Source organism: Alexandromys fortis, unplaced genomic scaffold (assembly GCF_014885135.2).
Source record: "Alexandromys fortis isolate MF-2015 unplaced genomic scaffold, M_Fortis_MF-2015_v1.1 scaffold_55, whole genome shotgun sequence".
NCBI classification, from domain to species: Eukaryota; Metazoa; Chordata; class Mammalia; order Rodentia; family Cricetidae; genus Alexandromys; species Alexandromys fortis.
Genome location: NW_026067936.1, coordinates 1975499 through 1993564, shown reverse-complemented (window position 1 = coordinate 1993564; position 18066 = coordinate 1975499). Strand labels below are relative to the sequence as shown.

At 40.3% G+C, this 18066-nt stretch overlaps 1 protein-coding gene across 1 annotated transcript in view; it reads left to right on the top strand.

The window, feature by feature from the left end:
* The window catches only part of Adam32 (ADAM metallopeptidase domain 32), a 59737-nt gene that overhangs the window by 30449 nt on the left and 11222 nt on the right, over positions 1–18066 (top strand). The window contains exons 10-17 of the mRNA XM_050146734.1: positions 911–992; positions 1457–1593; positions 2864–3041; positions 12485–12589; positions 13676–13874; positions 14806–14914; positions 15958–16147; positions 17638–17721. Of these exons, the coding sequence (XP_050002691.1) occupies positions 911–992; positions 1457–1593; positions 2864–3041; positions 12485–12589; positions 13676–13874; positions 14806–14914; positions 15958–16147; positions 17638–17721 (1084 nt within the window). The remainder of the gene's footprint in view (positions 1–910; positions 993–1456; positions 1594–2863; positions 3042–12484; positions 12590–13675; positions 13875–14805; positions 14915–15957; positions 16148–17637; positions 17722–18066) is intronic.

Here is an 18066-nt window from a genome sequence, read left to right as displayed (position 1 = left end):
AGGACTGCAGTCCCAAGGGGAAGAGACTAGCTGGAGGACCTGAGTCTGAGCCCATGTGAAAAGCCAAGCGTGGTGGCTCTTGTAACCTCAGTGGCGGAAAGGCAGGGACAGTATTGAAGGGCTTTCTGGTCAGCGTGCCGAGCCTAATCAGCCAGGCAGCCTCAGGGCTTTGTCCCCGCCCCCAAAATAAAAAAAAAAAGCTCTTGAGGGTTAACCGTTGACCTCTGGCCTCCACAGACACCTACATGTGTGTACGCACTTGCATGTATGTTCACCCACTGCCTTAATCTTCCTGCCCAAATTTTATGTTTTAAGCAAGTTTTTTTTTTTTTTTTTTGGTGTGTGTGTGTGTGTGTGTGTATATGTGTGTGTATGTGTGTGTTTTCCTTTTTTTTTTTGTGGAGTCAGATGCTCTAAGCACCTCACCTCAGCCACCTTGCGAATGTCATTGCACGCATGAACTTTGGTGAGATCGGAGAGTAGGTTCACTGATGTCACGCTCCTTCTTTCTCAAAGCTGGGCGAGAAGGGTGAACTCAGAAATAAAACGTCGTTCTCCTAAGGCATTGTCACATTCTCTACGAAAAAGTGGCACATTTTTTCCCCCTAGGCAGCAAGTTTTGTTCTTGCCACTGGAGAAAAAGTGCTTGTTGCAAATCTCGGAGCAGAGGCTTGGCTCACCTCAAACCAAAGGGAAGGAGAGCGGCAAGGCCAGCCGAGATTGAGAGCATTTAGTCCAGTTTAGTTGAGAATCTTCCAAATTTCCAACAATAATGACATTTTTAACCATTGAGCCTTGACTGGCTTCAGAGTAGGATTTTCCTAAACTGGGGCCTTAAATTTTCAAGAATTCTCACAGTTAGGTTGCTCCCTGGGATTAATTAATGACAAATGTGTGTTTATGTATTTAGCTACAACGAGTACCCAAATTACGTGGGAGCGACGTATCCTGGGAAGATGTGTGTGACCCGCTACTCTGCAGGAATCACAATGGTATGTTCTTATTTGTTCCTTGAGAAGGGTGTGAGCTGTGGTTTCTGAAGTGATGGAGGAGCAACCATTGTTGCAAAGCCTGTAGGCTAGGCCTAGATGAGAACCTAGGACTGGAGAGCTGAGGGAGGGCATTGTGGGAGGTGGGAATTACTGGGGAGACATACTCAAAGAAGGAGGCATTATAAAAATTATAAAAAATATAATTCCTTTGTAATTAAGACGGAGATAAATATAGAAACAGACAAAACAGTGGAAGAGAATTGAGTTGAGAACTGGAAAACGAACAGAGCTCCATACTGCCGGGCTGCTTGTATCTTGCCTAAGAGGAACTTGGGGTTTTCGCCCATCCGTGAATCATGTTCATTACTCTGAAGCGCTTGATACAAAATCCAAGGGTTCCCACCTGGAAAAGAGCCTTCCCCATTCAACAGCGTCCTCTCTTTTTGACCCCTTTGTTGCTTTAGTACCCCAAGAACATGACTTTGGAGGCCTTTTCGGTTGTCGTCACCCAGATGCTGGGTCTCAGTCTGGGAATATCATACGATGATCCAGCGAAATGCCCCTGCCCAGAAGCCATCTGCGTCATGAACCCAAAAGCTATGTAAGCTTTCTGAAAACGCTTATTGGTTGGTTGTGTTTATTTTGCGTTAAGTACAGTGTTGACTTGTAGTCTGAATGAATTGGAAGGGGATCGAGCTCATGGCAGAACATGTGCCTGCGGCTTGACTAGAAGAGCAGCGGAGTTTGAGGGATATTACTGAAAATTCTATCAAGGCAGACAGTTCGTATGTAATCTGCAGGTGTAAAGAGTTCCTTAGATATGTATTTTGTGTAAACCCCCAGTAAGGACCCTTTAAAAATTGAAAACTATGTGCTAAAAACCGTTCTGAGTTTTTATGCATATTATTAACCTCTCAGATTCTCACAGTGTGTCTGGAAGACGAGTCCTATTATTATTATTATTATTATTATTATTATTATTATTATTATTATTATTATTATTCTCATTTTTACAGGAGAGAAATTGAGGTATGAAAGAATCACCCATGATCAGCAAGTTAGTTAGGTAGTGGTCAACTGGGCATTGTCCCTGTCACCTTTCGTACAATGGCCACCTTCGGAACACAGCCATCCGTTTCTCTCAGTCCATTTACACTGTGTGCAAGAGAAGGGACTGCCGATTTAAAAGTCTGACAATTTCACACAGGTTCAGCTCGAACAATTGCACAGTGTGTTTCATGAATCATTCTGTTAGTCTCCAAAGAAGGCACGTAAATCCAGCAAATGAAATTTCCATTTCTTGCTTTTTGTTTTTCAGACCTGGGGCTGACCTGGGACACTCTACTTCTGAGCTTTACATCTCCAGCCCAGTATTAGTTTTTTATTTTGATACAGAGTCCCAATAAGTTTCCAAACAGGCCATGACTACTCAATCCCCCTGCCTCAATCTCTTGAGTATCTGAGATAATGGCTTCTGCTTGAGATTATGGCTTGAGTATCTAAGATTTTGGCGTTGTATTAAGAACTTAATTAATATTTTTCATAAGTCCCCTGAATTCACAAAGCCCAAGTGATTGTACATAATATTAATGACCTAAGCCAAAAAGTAAAATTAGACATTTCCCTTGTTATTTCATTTGCATAATGATCCTGTAACAGTTAACTTATTAGACAGTTCATATATCGGAATTAGTTGATATCAAGTTCAAGAGAACTTCAGTATTTATACTAGCTTCATCCTTATGCTCCAATGATTCTCCCAAAAGAGTATTTGCTATCATCTATTAAATAATATCACAAAGCTAGCATAGGATATGGAGTTATGCTTTGCGATGTATTCTGCTAATGACAGTATATGAATTCACTTTTAGGCAATCTGCAGGTGTGAAGGTGTTTAGCAACTGCAGTTTGAGTGACTTTGAACGCTTTAAGTCTAATGTGGGTGCCAAATGTCTTCAGAATAAGCCGCAAATGCAAATTAATCCAAGACCAGTCTGTGGAGACGGCAGAGTGGAGGGTAATGAGATCTGTGACTGTGGCTCCCCACAAGTGAGTATGCCATCTAGGGGGTTGTAGAGCAAGCCCATTCATTGTTTTAGCTTTTCTTTGTCAGAAATATTATATTGCTAAATTACACCACACCCCATGCACTGCTGCAAGCAAATTTCATAACTGTATGTTCGAGTTTAATCTGTCATCAGTCCAACACAAAATTTTAGGACATAGGTTTCCTGTGGGAACCTGTCATATACTGTAGACTGCACTTCAGGTAGTCTTGATCTTTCACATGGCAGGAAAGTCCTGAAAATATAGTGAATGCAGACGGTCCCGGGTACAGTGCTTCTGGGTATTAGAGCATGTATAGTGATAACAGAAATCACCTCGAATATAACATAAACACAGTAGCACTGTTCGTATACATGGGCATGAGTTACTGCTTTGCACAGCCGATCAACAAAAGAGATTGCTACTATCTTGTAGATCAAGTCCTCCTCTTTTACTCTTAAATTACTCTTAAAATTTATCCTTTTAAAATCAATTTTGCTGGGGCCATGCTCTCCACAAAATAAAAGGACCAGTTACAAAGATGGGATGATGAGCTTGGCAGACATGAGTGAGGCCGTCAGATACAGATGCTGATCATCATTGCTGAGACTTCTCATGCCTCTCTTGTGTTCCCCCACTTGTGTTCATCTCCAGCCCGTCGGAGACAGGTCCTGTCAGATCCCCTCATCTGAGCTGGTCGATGTGGAGTGTCTGTGCCTTCTTTCCCTCCTGTTCATCTCCTCCTTCCCTCCTAGCCACTCTCCTTCCCTCTCTCCCCCTCCTTCTCTCTCTCTCCTTTTTCTCTCTCTCTCTCTCTCTCTCTCTCTCTCTCTCTCTCTCTCTCTCTCTCCTCTCTCTCTCCCCCTCTCACCACCTCCCCCTCCTTGTGTAGGATTTCTGCTCTTCTCCTTCCTCACTTCCTCTCTCCCTCTCTCCCTCCCTTCTCCCTCCCTTCCACCCTACCCCTCATTGTAGAGGTCTTCCATCTTCTTGGTTAGGTGTATTTTAGGATCTTTTATGATCTCTGAGGCTATCATAAGTGATAAGTGATAGTGTGCCCATGATCTCTTTTTGAGGAAGTTTGTTGCTGATGTATAAAAGGCTGCTGAGTTTTCTAAGTTTGATACTGTAGAGTCCTTTGTGTATACGCCCAAGAGTGGGATAGCTGGATCTTATATCTTCTTTAAAGTTTTTCAGCTCCATGAAGTTCCATTTATTAACCATTGGTCACAATGCCTTTGCTATCAGTGTTCTGGTCAGAAAATCCTTTCTTGTGCCAGTGTGTTCAAACCTATTCTTCATTTTCTGTTCTAGCAGATTTAGGGTGTCTAGTCTTATGTTGAGGTCATTGACCCATTTGGAGTTGAGTTTTGAGTAGGATAGATATAAATCTGTGGATGATATGGACAATTCTTTTCAATGCAGCTCTCTGGTTTGACCAGCACCATTTACTGAAGAAGCTGTCTTTTCTACACTGTGAATTTTTTTTGTTTACTTCTTTGTCAAAACTTGAATATCTAGGTGTTTGGGCATGTATCTGGATCTTCAGTAGATTCCACTAATCAACATGTCTGTTTTTATCCTAATACCATGCTTTTTTTTTAATCACTGTATGTGTGTAATATAACTTGAAATCTGGGATGGTGGTCTCCAAAAGTTCTTTTATTATTCAGGTTTATTTAGGTTTTCTGTTATTTCCTTTTTTGTGCATATGAAGCATAATTAATAAAAACTCAGAGACACATATTGGGGTTCAACCTGAAGACCAGGAAAACAACCTCAACCTCAGTTTGAAAATGGTAATTCTGCCTTCAGGAAACCTCAGAATGAGACTGAGACTGAGAGCTGTCTCTTCCCATTTTATAATCCTCTCTAGTTCTGGGGTTAAGGGCATGAACCCCTACTGCCTGGTTTCTATGGCAAGCTAGTGTAGCTACTGGGTTTAAAGGTGTATGTCATTGCTGCATGGTCTGTAAGGATGATCAGTTTTACTGTAAGGCTGGCTGTTTTATGTTTCTGGTCCTCAAGCAAGTTTTATTAATTAAAATACAAATGAAATGCCACAACATGTGTATTTATGTGTGTGTGTGTGTGTGTGTGTGTGCAAGTTTAAGATTTTTTTTCAACTTCTGTGAAGAATTTTTGGGTATTGCATTAAATCTATAGACTGCTTTTGTAGGGTGGCCATCTAAACAACATTACTCCTGCTGATACGCAAGCAAGAGTTGTCTTTTATCTTCTGGTCTCTTATTCAATTTCTTTCTTCAGTGTCATAAAGTTTTTATTATATAAGTCACTCATCTACTTGATGAATTTTTTCCAAGATGCTTTTAGGTTAATGTGAAAGGCACAGTTTCCCTGATTTCTTTCTTTGTATGTGTGTCATTTGTACAGAAGGAAGCTACTGATTTTTGCGTGTTATTTTTTAAATTTTATTTTTGATTGAAAAGAAAGTTATCTTTATGCAATATATTCTGATCAGTTTCCCCTCTTTCCCCCTCTCTCATGTAGATCCTCCTCACCCTTCTAAATCAGTGCCCTTTTTCTCTCTCTCTTAAGAAAACAGACAAATAAATAGACACTGTTAATACAAAATGAACAAACAAAAAGACACTAAAAAGACCACGAGAAACACACACATACACACACACACGCGCGCGCGCGCGCGCACACACACTTCAAATTTGGAAACCGTAATACATAAGCAAAAACCAGTAAAGTTAAAAAAAAAAAAAGAAAAGGCCCAGAGAAAGCAATATGAGACAAAAAAAAACAAAACCTTTCCAAAAATACCTTTGAGTACAGGTATGGGGTTCATGTCACCCAGTGGTTCTTTTTCTTTTTTCTTTCTTTTTATTTTATTTTTTTTAATTTTCGAGACAGGGTTTCTCCGTAGCTTTTGGTTCCTGTCCTGGAACTAGCTCCTGTAGACTAGGCTGGCCTCGAACTCACAGAGATCCGCCTGCCTCTGCCTCCTGAGTGCTGGGATTAAAGGCATGCGCCACCGCTGCCCAGCTGGTTCTTAAATCCAGTCAGTGGCTGTTTCCTCCCACAACACGTATGTCCTGATTGCACCAGTGCGCCGTGCTGGCAGGTCACTATTCAGGCAGGACACTATTGTAGATCCAAGGGTTTGTAGCAGGGCTAGAGTTTACGGTTCTCTGGTCGTCTGCAGAGTACCTTCCAGTACCATGAGCACCAGTCAGTAGGAGAAAAGGCCCTAAAGGGGCATCAGTTCACCTTCTCTGTGTTCACTGAGCTATTTGGGTGTTGTCTTCAGCAGTAGGATATTATCATCAAGTTTGTGGAGAGCAATCAGTAAAATACCCCTGTCAAAAGCCAAAGTTGTCTGGGGCCTTCCATGGGGTCCCTTTGGACAATATCTTGGATATGATGTAACCGGTCCCTGGGACTGGAGGTTTCACATGGTGGCAGGAGATGTCTTGTTAGGGCTTGGTCTCCTCCATTATTTGGTGATTCTGTTTAGATATATTTCATATATGTCACATTGAAGAAACTTGTAGTGTTGTAGGTTTCCACATGACCCCCTCAAACGGCTCTCAGTGTTAGTCCTCCTTCCCCATATTACCTCACTGTACACTTGTAACCCCCCCCCCCCCCCCCCCCCCCCCCCCCCCCCCCCCCCATCTAATCCTTGTCTTAGGGTTTCTACTGCGGTGAAGAGACACCACGACCACAGCAGCTCTTGCAAAGGAAAATGTTTAATTGGGGCTGGCTTAAGGTTTCACAGGTTGAGTCCATTATCCTCCCTGTGGGAAGCATGGCGGCATGCAGGCAGACATGGTGCTGGAGAGGGAGCCGAGAGTTCCACATCCTGATCCACAGGCAGCAGAAAGTGAACTGACTTGAGCTTCAGAGACCTCAAAGCCCACCCCCTAGGGACACACCTCCTCTAACAAAGCCACACCTCCTCCAACAAGGCCACACCTCCTAATAGTGCCACTCCCTCTGTGCCTATTGGGAACCCTTTTCTTTAAAACCACCACACACAATCCTCCTGTTCCAGTCTTCTCTCTCTATTCTTTCCCCCTTTTCTTAGGAGATCATTCCCTCCCTGCACTGTTCCTTACTTCTGTGGTTATTCAGATCCTAGCATGCTTATTGAATGCTTAGAAGACAATGTCTGCATATGGTAGAAGACATGTATTTGTCATTTTGAGTCTGGGTAACCTCACTCAGGATGTTTTTCTAGTTCCACCCACTTAGCTGCACTTTCCACTGTGTCAATGTGCCATATTTCCCTGATATATTCATTTGTTGATGGACATAGAGGCTGTTTATATTTTCTAGCTATTAGGAATAGAGCAGCAATGAACATCACTGAGCAAATGCTTCTTAGCATGATGTAAAATCCTTTAGATATACACCCAAGAGTGAGAAAGCGGAATCTTTAGGTAAATACATTCCCTACTTCCCGAGGAACTGCAACACTTATGTCTGCAGCAGCTGTACAAATTTGCACTCCCACCAACAATGGATGAGTGTGCCCCTTACCCCACATCCTTGCTGGCATGAACTGTCGTTTGTTTGGATTTTGGCTGTTCTGATTGGAGTAAGATGAAATCTCAACGTAGTTTTGATTTTCCTTTACCTGGTGGCTAAGGGTGTTGAACATTTCTTTTAAGGGCTTCTCAGTCCTTCGTATTTCATCTTTTGAGAACCCTGTTTAGATCTATGCCCTATACTTAAATTGGGTTATGTGTTTTCTGAATGTTTAGTTTTTTTGGAGTTCTTTATATGTTTTAGACGTAAGCTTTCTATTGGATGTGTTGTTATTAAAAAATTTTTCCCATCCTGTCACCTGCCACTTTGTCTAGATGGTAGTGTCCTGTGCCATATAGAAGCTTTTCAGTTTCACGAGGGCCAAGTTATTAATTGTTGTCCTTAGCACCCATCCTATCCGGGTTCTATTCAGAAAGCCTTCTTCCTTGCCAATGAGTTCAAGACTATCTCCTGTTTTCTCTTCTGTTAGATTCAGGGTATCTGGCCTTATGTTGAGGTCTTTGGTCCATTGGGAGTTGAGTTTTGTGCAGAGTTTTCTGCTTGCGGTCTTGTACATACAGTCATCCAGTCTGACCATGTGTTGAAGATGTTGTCCTTTTCCCAGTTTTATCCCAAGTCTCTCCAGGTCTTTTACCAAGAAGGGATATTGATTTTTGTCAAAGGCCTTTCTGCATCTAATGAGATGATCATGTGGTTTTTGTCTTTCAGTCTGTCTGTGTGGTGGATTAAGTTTATTGATTTATGTATGTTGAACAATTCCCACATCTCTGGAATGAAGCCAACTTGATCATGGTAAATAATATTTTTGATGTGTTCTTGAATTCTGCTTATAAGTATTTTATTGGAAAATTTTGCATCTATGTTGATATGAGGTATTGGTATATAATTTTCTGTTGAGTCTGTGTGGTTAGGGTATGAGGGTAATAGTAGCTTCATAAAAAAATTAGGAGATGTTCCTTCAGTTTCTATTTTGTAGGATACTTTGAGGAGTGTTGGCATTAGCTCTTCTTTGAAGGTCTGATATAATTCTGTGCTGAATCCATCTGGTCCAGTAATTTTTTGGTTAGGAGATTTAAAATTACTGATTCTATTTTACTAGGGGTTTGTGGTTTGCCTACATTGCTTATTTCGTCTTGATCTGACCTTGGTAGGTTGTATAAATCAAAGAGTGCATCAATTTCTTTTAGGTGTTCTGATTTGATGGAATATGTATCTTTAAAGTGTATCCTCCTTATGATACTCTGAATTTCCTTGGCATCTGTTGTAATGTTTCCATTTTCATCTTCAATTTTATTAATTTGGTGTTAGAGGAGGCCGCTTATTTGTTTCCTGGAAATAATCACCCAGAAACTATATTGTTTAAATCACTGTTTGACCCATTAGCTCTAGGTTCTTATTTGCTAACTTTTACATCTTAATTTAACCCATCTCCATTAATTTGTTCATCACCACAAGGTCGTGGCCTACCAGCAAAGTTTCAGCACATCTGTCTCCAGTGGGGATGCCATGGCTTCTCCTTGACTCTGCCTCCTTTCTCCCAGCATTCGGTTTAGTTTTCCCCGCCTAGCTCTGTTCCCCTATAGCTCTGCTATAGACCCAAAGCAGTTCCTTTATTAACCAATGATATTCACAGCATACAAAGGGGAATCCTACATCAATTTGGATAATCTCCATGTTTTTGTTAATTTATTTAAAGGTTTGTCCATTTTGTTGATTTCCACAAAGAACCAACATTTGGTTTCCTTATTCTTTACGTTGGTTTTTGTTTTCTATTTCACTGATTTCAACCTGAGTTTATTTCTTCCTATCTATTCTTTCTGGCTCTTATTCTTGTTTTTCTAGAACTTCCAATTATGTTGTCATTATTTATATGAGTTCTCTTCAGTTATTTTTGGTGTAGGCAGTTATCACTATAAACATACCTCTTAGTACTGCCTTCATTATATCCCAAGGTTGGGGAACGTTGCATTTTCATTTTATTTTATTTTACTTCTGGGTATCTGTCTTGATGTAATTTCATTCAGTAGTGAGTTTTTCAACTTCTATGAATTTGTATATTTTTTGCTATTTCACTTGTTCTTGATACACAACTTTAATTCTTGGCTGTTAGATAAGATATAGGCTGTTGTTTAACTCTCTTTTGTTTTGTTTTGTTTTGTTTTTCAAGACAGGGCTTCTCTGTGTAACAGTCCTGGCTGTCTTGGAACTAGCTCTTGTAGACCAGACTGGCGTTGAACTTACAGAGATCTACCTTCCTCTACCTTCTGAGTGCTGGCATTAAAGGTGTGCACCACTACTGCCTGGTGTTATACTTTTTGACTTAATATGTAGTCAGTTTTGGAGAATGTTCCATGGGCTGCTGAGAAGCAAGTACATTCTTTTAGTGTTTACATAGATTTGTATTCTTGTTGTTAGGTCCCTTTGATTCAGCCATTATTAATTCCAGCATATTTCTCTCTCTCTCTGTCTCTCTCTCTGTCTCTCTCTCTGTTTTTTGAGACAAGGTTTCTCTGTAACTTTGGAACCTGTCCTGGAACTAGCTCTTGTATATCAGGCTGGCCTCAAACTCACAGATCTGCCTGCCTCTGCCTCCCTAGTGCTTGCATTAAAGGCGTGCGCCACCACCCACTGATTTCAGGATTTCTCTCTTAATTTGTTGTCTCAATGACCTTTCTTTTGGTGGGACAGGGATACCGAAGACTCCTGCTTTCAATTTAAGGGTCAACATGTGATCTTAGCTGATAGTGGTGTTGATGCTCTGATGTTTGGTACATAAATGATTAGAATTGCAATATCTTCTTGGGATCTTTCCTTTAATAAGCATATAGTGTCCTTTCCTAACTCTTCTGATTAATTTTGGTTTGAAGTCTATTCTGTCAGATATTAAAATAACTATGAATGTTTGTCCCTTATTTCCATTTACATGGAGAATTTTCCCATCCCTGTGGCACCTATTTCTAAAGCTAGGATGACTTTGTTATAGACAAGAGATAGATGGGTTTTGTTTCTTAATCCATTGTGATGACTTTTTGGTTAGAGATTTGAAGCCATTAATATTGACAGTGAATATTGAAATGGGTTTATAGATTGAAATATTTATTTTTGAAGATTTGTGTTCTTAGTTGTGCTTTGTATATCATTAAATTATAGCTTTGTTTTCTTACTAGAGTCTCTTGGGTGTTTCTTTATTCATCTCTTCATGTATGATGCTCAGTGCTCTGTTCTTTGTTATGAATTTTAAAGCTCTTTTGTATCGTTAAACTTCTTTTTCCTTCTTTAACTATTGCAGATAGTTTTTCTGGGTACAGTAGTCTAGGTTGTCAGTCATGGCTTTTAGAACTTGGAATACATTGCTCCAGACTCTTCTGGCTTTCAGTTTTTATTGAGAAATATTCTGATAGGTTTTCCTTTACATGTGACTTTGTTTTTTTTCTCTTGAAATTTTTAGTAGTTTTTCTTTGTTCTATATATTTGGTGTTTAGTTATGCTATGCTGTGGGGTGTTTTTTTCTGGTCTTGTCTAGTTGGGGTTCTGTGTGCTTCATATATGTGTGTGTGTGTGTGTGTGTGTGTGTGTGTGTGTCCTTCCTTAGTTTGGGGAATTTTTCTTCTGTGATCTTGTACATGATCTCATCCTTGCCTCTGCCCATTCTTCTCCATTACCCAAGCCTATAATTTGAAGGTTTCGTCTTTACATAGGGTCTGAAAGTTACTTCATGTTCCTTTCCTGTGTTTGTTTAATCTTTTCACACTCTCTTTTTTGTCTAGATCCTTTACTTTGAGTCCTGATACTCTGTTTTCTGCTTGATTTGTTCTACACGAAAGACTGTTCCTGAATTTTCCAAGTGGTATATTAAGTTTTTCAATTCTTCTTCATTTCAATAAAGAGATATTTATATTGAATTCAATGTTCAAATTCAGAGTTACCTTAATGTCATTCAGCTATGTGTTTGTATGTTCTTGGGCACTTTCAAGGGTTTCTTGATATTGGAGTTCAGTGAAGTGATTGCTCATGTCTAGCTTTCATCCTTGCATTATTTTATAAAGTAGACGATTGTCCTTTTCATTTCTGTGTTCCATGGTTCATCTTGGTGGTTCTAATAGATACCATGTCAAAGGACTACTGGGTATGATATGAGCTGCCTTGGCTGTTTGACCTGGGCATGTGAGCTTTTTTGTTTGGTTGCTTTTCTGATGTGATAGTCAAACTTTCCTTAGACTGGCCCAGTACAGGAGCTGTATGACCTGAGCGAGCCCAGATAAACCCGATGGGCAAGCTGTTCAACTGGACCAGGTTCTGAAACTACAGGTCCAGAAGTTGACCTGTGAGAGCTGGATGAGCATGAGAGAGGGAAGAAGTATGTGAACAAAGGTGGCATTTGGACAAAGCAGGCTAAAAGGCCACCTAACTGGACCTAGGCCTGTGGGTGTGGAAATGGCCACGTGGAAGGGGGAAATAGAGAAGACAGAGGTGGAATGGGAAAGGAAAGAAGCCTGGCAAAGGGGGGGTCACATACAAAGAAGGTTTGCATCCTGTGGGTCCAGAACTAGCTTGCAGAGTTGCAGATGGCAGTGGGTTGGGGGAACAATCTTGTCTATATAAGTCATCAAGATTATCATGGTCTTCTCAGGAAAACACCTACCAACTGTAGAGTCATTTATCTGGTTTTCGTCTATAGTGATTCATGGTTCTTCTTTCTCTGTTGTATCCAACTGTTGGAAAGAGGTATCTCGTGTATTTTTCTATGGCTTCTAATTGGACTGGGAGGAAAAGTAGGACATCAGTTACTCTCTTAAGACCCCATTAATCATGATGCTAATTATTCCTGGATGCTAATATCGGTACATGCCACTGTTGTTAATATCTTCCTAGATTACATAGCTCTATCAAGTTTTGCCACTGACATATATCTTCCTTTGCAGCAATGTGGGCCCGACAACTGTTGTGAACCTACAACTTGTGTTCTGAAACCAGGAAGCAAATGTGACAGCATGTCTCCCTCACAAACCTGCTGCCAATCTTGCCAAGTAAGATTTAAGTTTAGTGACGTTGTGTAAGCACATATGAATTATACAGGGGATGTGTTGACTTATGACTACAGTTTTAAGTGAAAGCAAATTACCTTTTAAGTGAAGAAAAAGATAATGAATTAAGGATTCAGTTTCTGATTTTGTGACATTTTCTTCATTGTTGAAGTTTCTGCCTAATATCGTATTTCTATTGACTTGGCACTGCCCCCGACCCTTTTTCTGTGTGTGGCAGAGTTTCTCTGTTTGACCCATGCTGTGCTTGAGCTCACTCTGTAACCCTGGATGGCCTTGAATTTATAATCCCCTGCCTCAGTATCCCCAAAACTTGGAATTGCAAGACTGTACCACCAGGTCCAGCTAACCATTTTCCTTTTCGTTTTAACTTATAACAGAATTGATAAGTCTTCCACAATTGCAAACTATGGTATAAACGTTTCTATTTTTTTTTGAAATTGACTTAATTAAAATATTTTTACTCTACACGCCTATTTTCCAAAGCTAACAGTTGTTTTTGCTTCCTTGAATGAAAGGCCAATGGCGTGTGTGCGCATGTGCACACGCATGTGCTCACAGTGGCCTGTATGGGTAACATGGCTCATATGGGAGCCAGGTGTTGACACCGGGATGGCTTTCCTCTATTGCTTCTCTACTTTGTTTCTTTGATCTATGTCTTTTTCTCAGCTGGAAGCTTGTTACTTCAGTTACACTGACTGGTGCATGAACCTTGGAATCTGCTTGTCTGGCCCCCCCACCTCCACCCCTGCACTAGTCCTGGGCTTGCTGATACACACCGCCACACCCAGCTTTGGGAATACACACTCAGTTCCTCATGCTCGGCAGCAAACCCTTGCCCCATTGAGTCAGTCCCCGATCCCATAGCATAATTTTTCTTATACCAATCCTTCTATTTCTATGCCCTACCTCTTGTTTTCATATAAGCATTCAGCTTATTTTTAAGTGAATAGCACAGCAACTTCTACTAAGAGATTGAAACACACTAAGGAATCAAAGGAACACACGATCAGTACTGTTTTAAAACACTTGGGAACACAGTATTGTTATTTATAATTTTTTTCCTGTTAGTTTTTACCACAAAACCATGTATGCAGGCCCGCAAAGCATCCGAAATGTGATATTCCTGAAGTCTGCAATGGGAGCTCAGGATTCTGTCCAGCTGATGTAACCATACGCAATGGGCACACCTGCAGGGACGGCGGGGCTATCTGTTACAACGGAGACTGTCCGGACCTGAATAAACGCTGCGAGGAGATGTATGGAAAAGGTAAAAGTTTTGTTACATTTAAGTCAGTGACTCATGCTTTCTTTTCACATTGCTCAAACAATAGGAACCACCATGCAGATTTCAACTTTTATTTAATATTTACATTGTTTTAAAAGTATTTTTTTTTATTGAAGTGTGAATGTCAAATACAAAATGGCTTTGGGTATAGGACTTGATAATTGATATCTGTACATATACTTAGATATTTGCCATGGTCAAGCTAATTAAAATAAATACATATAAAACTTCCCTTAGGCACTGCTTTCTCTTTTAGCTTTAAATAAAACCTTAAGATCTAAGCTCTCAGCAAATTTCAAATATATAAGAGAGTATTGTGGGCTGGAGAGATGGCTCAGGGTTTAAGGGCACTGGCTGCTCTTCCAGAGGTCCCAAGTTCAATTCCCAGCAACCATATGGTGGCTCACGACCATCCATGAGACCTGGTACCCTCTGCTGGCATGCAGGCATACATGCAGACAGAATCTTGTATACATAATAAATAAATAAATCTTAAAAAAAGAGAGTATTGTTTCCTATTTTCATGAGGTTGTCTTTTAGCTCCTTTAAGCTGAACCGCTTTACATAAATCAGACGAACCCGTCAGCAGTAAGCCATTTGGGAAGACTTGCCTCCAACTGAGCAATGGTGCCTTCTGTTGCTGTCTGTGACAAAGCCCACCCTGCACAGACATCTTTAACTCTCCCTTCTCTTGTGTTCTCTATTATGGGAATGAATACAGCGTAGCAAAGCGTCATTAAGTTATAGTCACAGACACAACCTTTCTCAGAGAACTTTCTCTGTCCTTATGACTTATTAAGAAACCGTTTGAGTTAGGTAATAAAGGAGACAGAGGTAAAGGAAATACAGCGTACGAAGACATGGAGGGATATAAACATATATTTTAATCTAAATATATTTCAAATTTTGATAGGTTCACAGAACGCTCCATTTTCCTGCTATGAAGAGATCCAGGGTCAAACGGATAGGTTTGGCAACTGTGGTAAAGACCGGCAAAACAGATATGTCTTCTGTGGATGGAGGTGTGCCACGCAGGACAACTTTTTTTTTTTTATTTAGCTTTTGTCCTTAGTATATACCACAAATTCCAGTTGTTTCACGTGCCCTAATGGCATGACAGTGAATATGAAGCCCGAATGAAGGTCCAGGCCTGGACATTGTTCTGTTATGAGATAACATACAAAGCATTTATTTGTAGGTGATCATTTGGTCCCTAACTCCAATCTAAAACCGATGGTCACAGTGCCCACAGAGTCTTTCCTTCCAAAGTTATTGCCTTTTGCTTCTAAAAATATTTGTTAACATCCTGCTATGAACTAGACACTGGGTTAAATAATAGTTGGCACACACACACACACACACACACACACTGACACACACACACTGACACACATATACATACACAGATACACAGACAGACATATGCATGCACACACATACACAAACACACATATGCACAGACACAGACACACACATACACACAGACACACACACACACACACACATACACACAGACACAGACACAGACACACACATACACACGCTCAAACCATTGGTAGTTTATCAAATGCACTATGGCCTTTGAAACGTCCTTGAATTGTTTATGCTTCCTGATTAAAACTGACTTATAAGCTTTGGGTCTGTAATGTCTACAGAACTTTCTGGAACTGTTAAGCTAGAATACCACCTTGTCTTAAATTTCTATAAGGACTTATTTTATTTATGGAATTATGGTGAGATTTTTTATCATGTTTAATATCAATTACAAAGGTCCTTGAGGATACATGTAACAAATTTATTCATTTGCAATTATTTTTTCATTATTGCAGTTATTCATGGCTACCTCTAATTGATTACTTCACAGTAACTATATAATCTACAGAATAAACAAGAGACGGAGTAATAATGAATATTTTGTGTTTCAGCTTTCTACCTTAAATATTTATATAAACATATCATATCTTCTTTGTGTTGGCATAAATGCTGAGTCACAGTTTTTAATCAAATAATGACAAAGTATTTCTAATAACCACCTAATGCATACTAATCATTTTTATGTTCTCAGGAATCTCATCTGTGGGAGATTAATTTGTACTTACACCAACCGAACCCCATACATCCCGACTAATAACAGCACCGCTTCTGTGATCTATGCTTTTGTTCGGGACAAAGTATGTATCACTGTGGACTTTGGATTGAGTGTCCAAGAAGATCCGCTCAAGGTCTTTAATGGTACTTTGTGTGACCAGGATAGGGTGAGTCATTTGTAAGCAGTTTCTTAAAAATCTTGTTTTGTTTGGGCTGGGCGGTGGTGGCGCACGCCTTTAATCCCAGCACTTGGGAGGCAGAGGTAGGTGGATCTCTGTGAGCTCGAGGCCAGCCTGGTCTACAAGAGGTAGTTCCAGGACAGGCTCCAAAGCTACAGAGAAACCCTGTCTCAAAAAAACAAAACAAAACAAAACAAAACAACAAAATCTTGTTTCATCTATTATTTTGGTCAGCATTTTCATATTAAAGTATCCAACTGTGACTTGCACTGTCTAACCCTAAATATTTGGAAGGAGAAATGAGTACCTTTAACTGATGTTTAGCTGGTAATAAAAAAATAGAAATGTTGCATTTCTTTATCACTTCAGCATTATGAGGGAGGGCTCGAGTGTGGAGAAAAGAACTCTCGGGAATAGACTGTGCTCGAGTACTTCACAGTGTGGCAAAGCACTTCATCTGAGAGGAAATCCACTTAGCTTTCGAGGCCCAGTGGATTAGGCCACCCTTGAAGTCAGGATACCTAGACATTTTACCAGCCACCTGAATAATGTGTGGTGTTTCTAGAATAAGTAATTTTGGAGATAACAGCATTTCTTCTAGAGGGCTTTTGTGGAGACTAAAGTCGATTACATAAAACGGATGTAACAATGCTTAGTTTGAGCTAAGTGTAATCTGACTGATTACTATAATTTTACTTTGCATCCATGACCTCAACTCAAACCTCTAGAAAACACAAAGGGAATGAATTTTCCTCAGAATCTCATTTAATTTCTGACCGTATCTGCGTTTGTGCAGAAACACGTCATATCATGTTGTATTAAAGCTACCTACTTCCCAGACCGCATGAGAGCTGTTTCAAGTGCCAGCCCTTATGTTTTCAGTGTAGATTCATAGGAAAATTTCACTTTCTCTGTTTCTTCCCGTGTTCTAACTCTCTACTTCTCACATCCCAGCGGTGCATGATGATGTTAGGATCAGTATCGCCCTGTCCTTAGAGCACTTGATTGTACCCGCATAATCTCCAAACCCTCAGTGATTAACACATGTAGTCCTAAATATCACACTGTTCAAAAATCAAAGCTCAATAGAATTAAAAAAATATCTTATGGGCGGTGGTTGTGTACACCTTTTATCCCAGCACTCGTGAGGCAGAGGCTGGAGGATCTCTGTGGGTTTGAGGCCAGCCTGGTCTACAAGAGCTAGTTCCAGGACAGCAAGAGCTGTTATACAGGGAACCCTGCCACAGAGACTATATATGTTTGTGTGTGTGTGTGTGTGTATGTATATATATATACATATATATTACTACTTTTTTAAACTAGTAAGAGTAGACATCAATATTTGAGGAATGCTGCAAAAAATGACTAGCCTTAAATTTATAGCAGTGAATGGTTATGGTTTTGATATTAAATTTCTAATTACAACGTTAAGATGGCCAGACCCCTCTGACTTGGAGACTTCTTTCTGCTTCCTTTAGATTTGTTTAAATGGCGAATGTGTAGAAACAAGGTTCCTTAAGGCCGAGTCACAGATTTGTGCAAGCAAGTGCAATGGAAATGGAGTAAGTAGGCCCCCATTCCTTGGGTGTTCCACAGCATTAGGAATGTACTGGTCTCCTTTGGGGTTCACAAGGCGCCAAGGCCTATTGACCCCTGGGAACTGAAATGCCCAGTCAAACTCAGCAGCTAAATTTAATGTTAGAAAATGTTTTTGGTTAAGTCCACTTGATAATGACTTTAATAAATCCTGTTATAGTGGGGGCACTTTTCCAAAGGAATTAAGAACCTAAGTAGTTATAGGTGGTGGCGCACGCCTTTAATCCCAGCACTTGGGAGGCAGAGGCAGGTGGATCTCTGTGAGTTGGAGGCCAGCCTGTCTACAAGAGCTCCTGTCTCAACGCACCCTC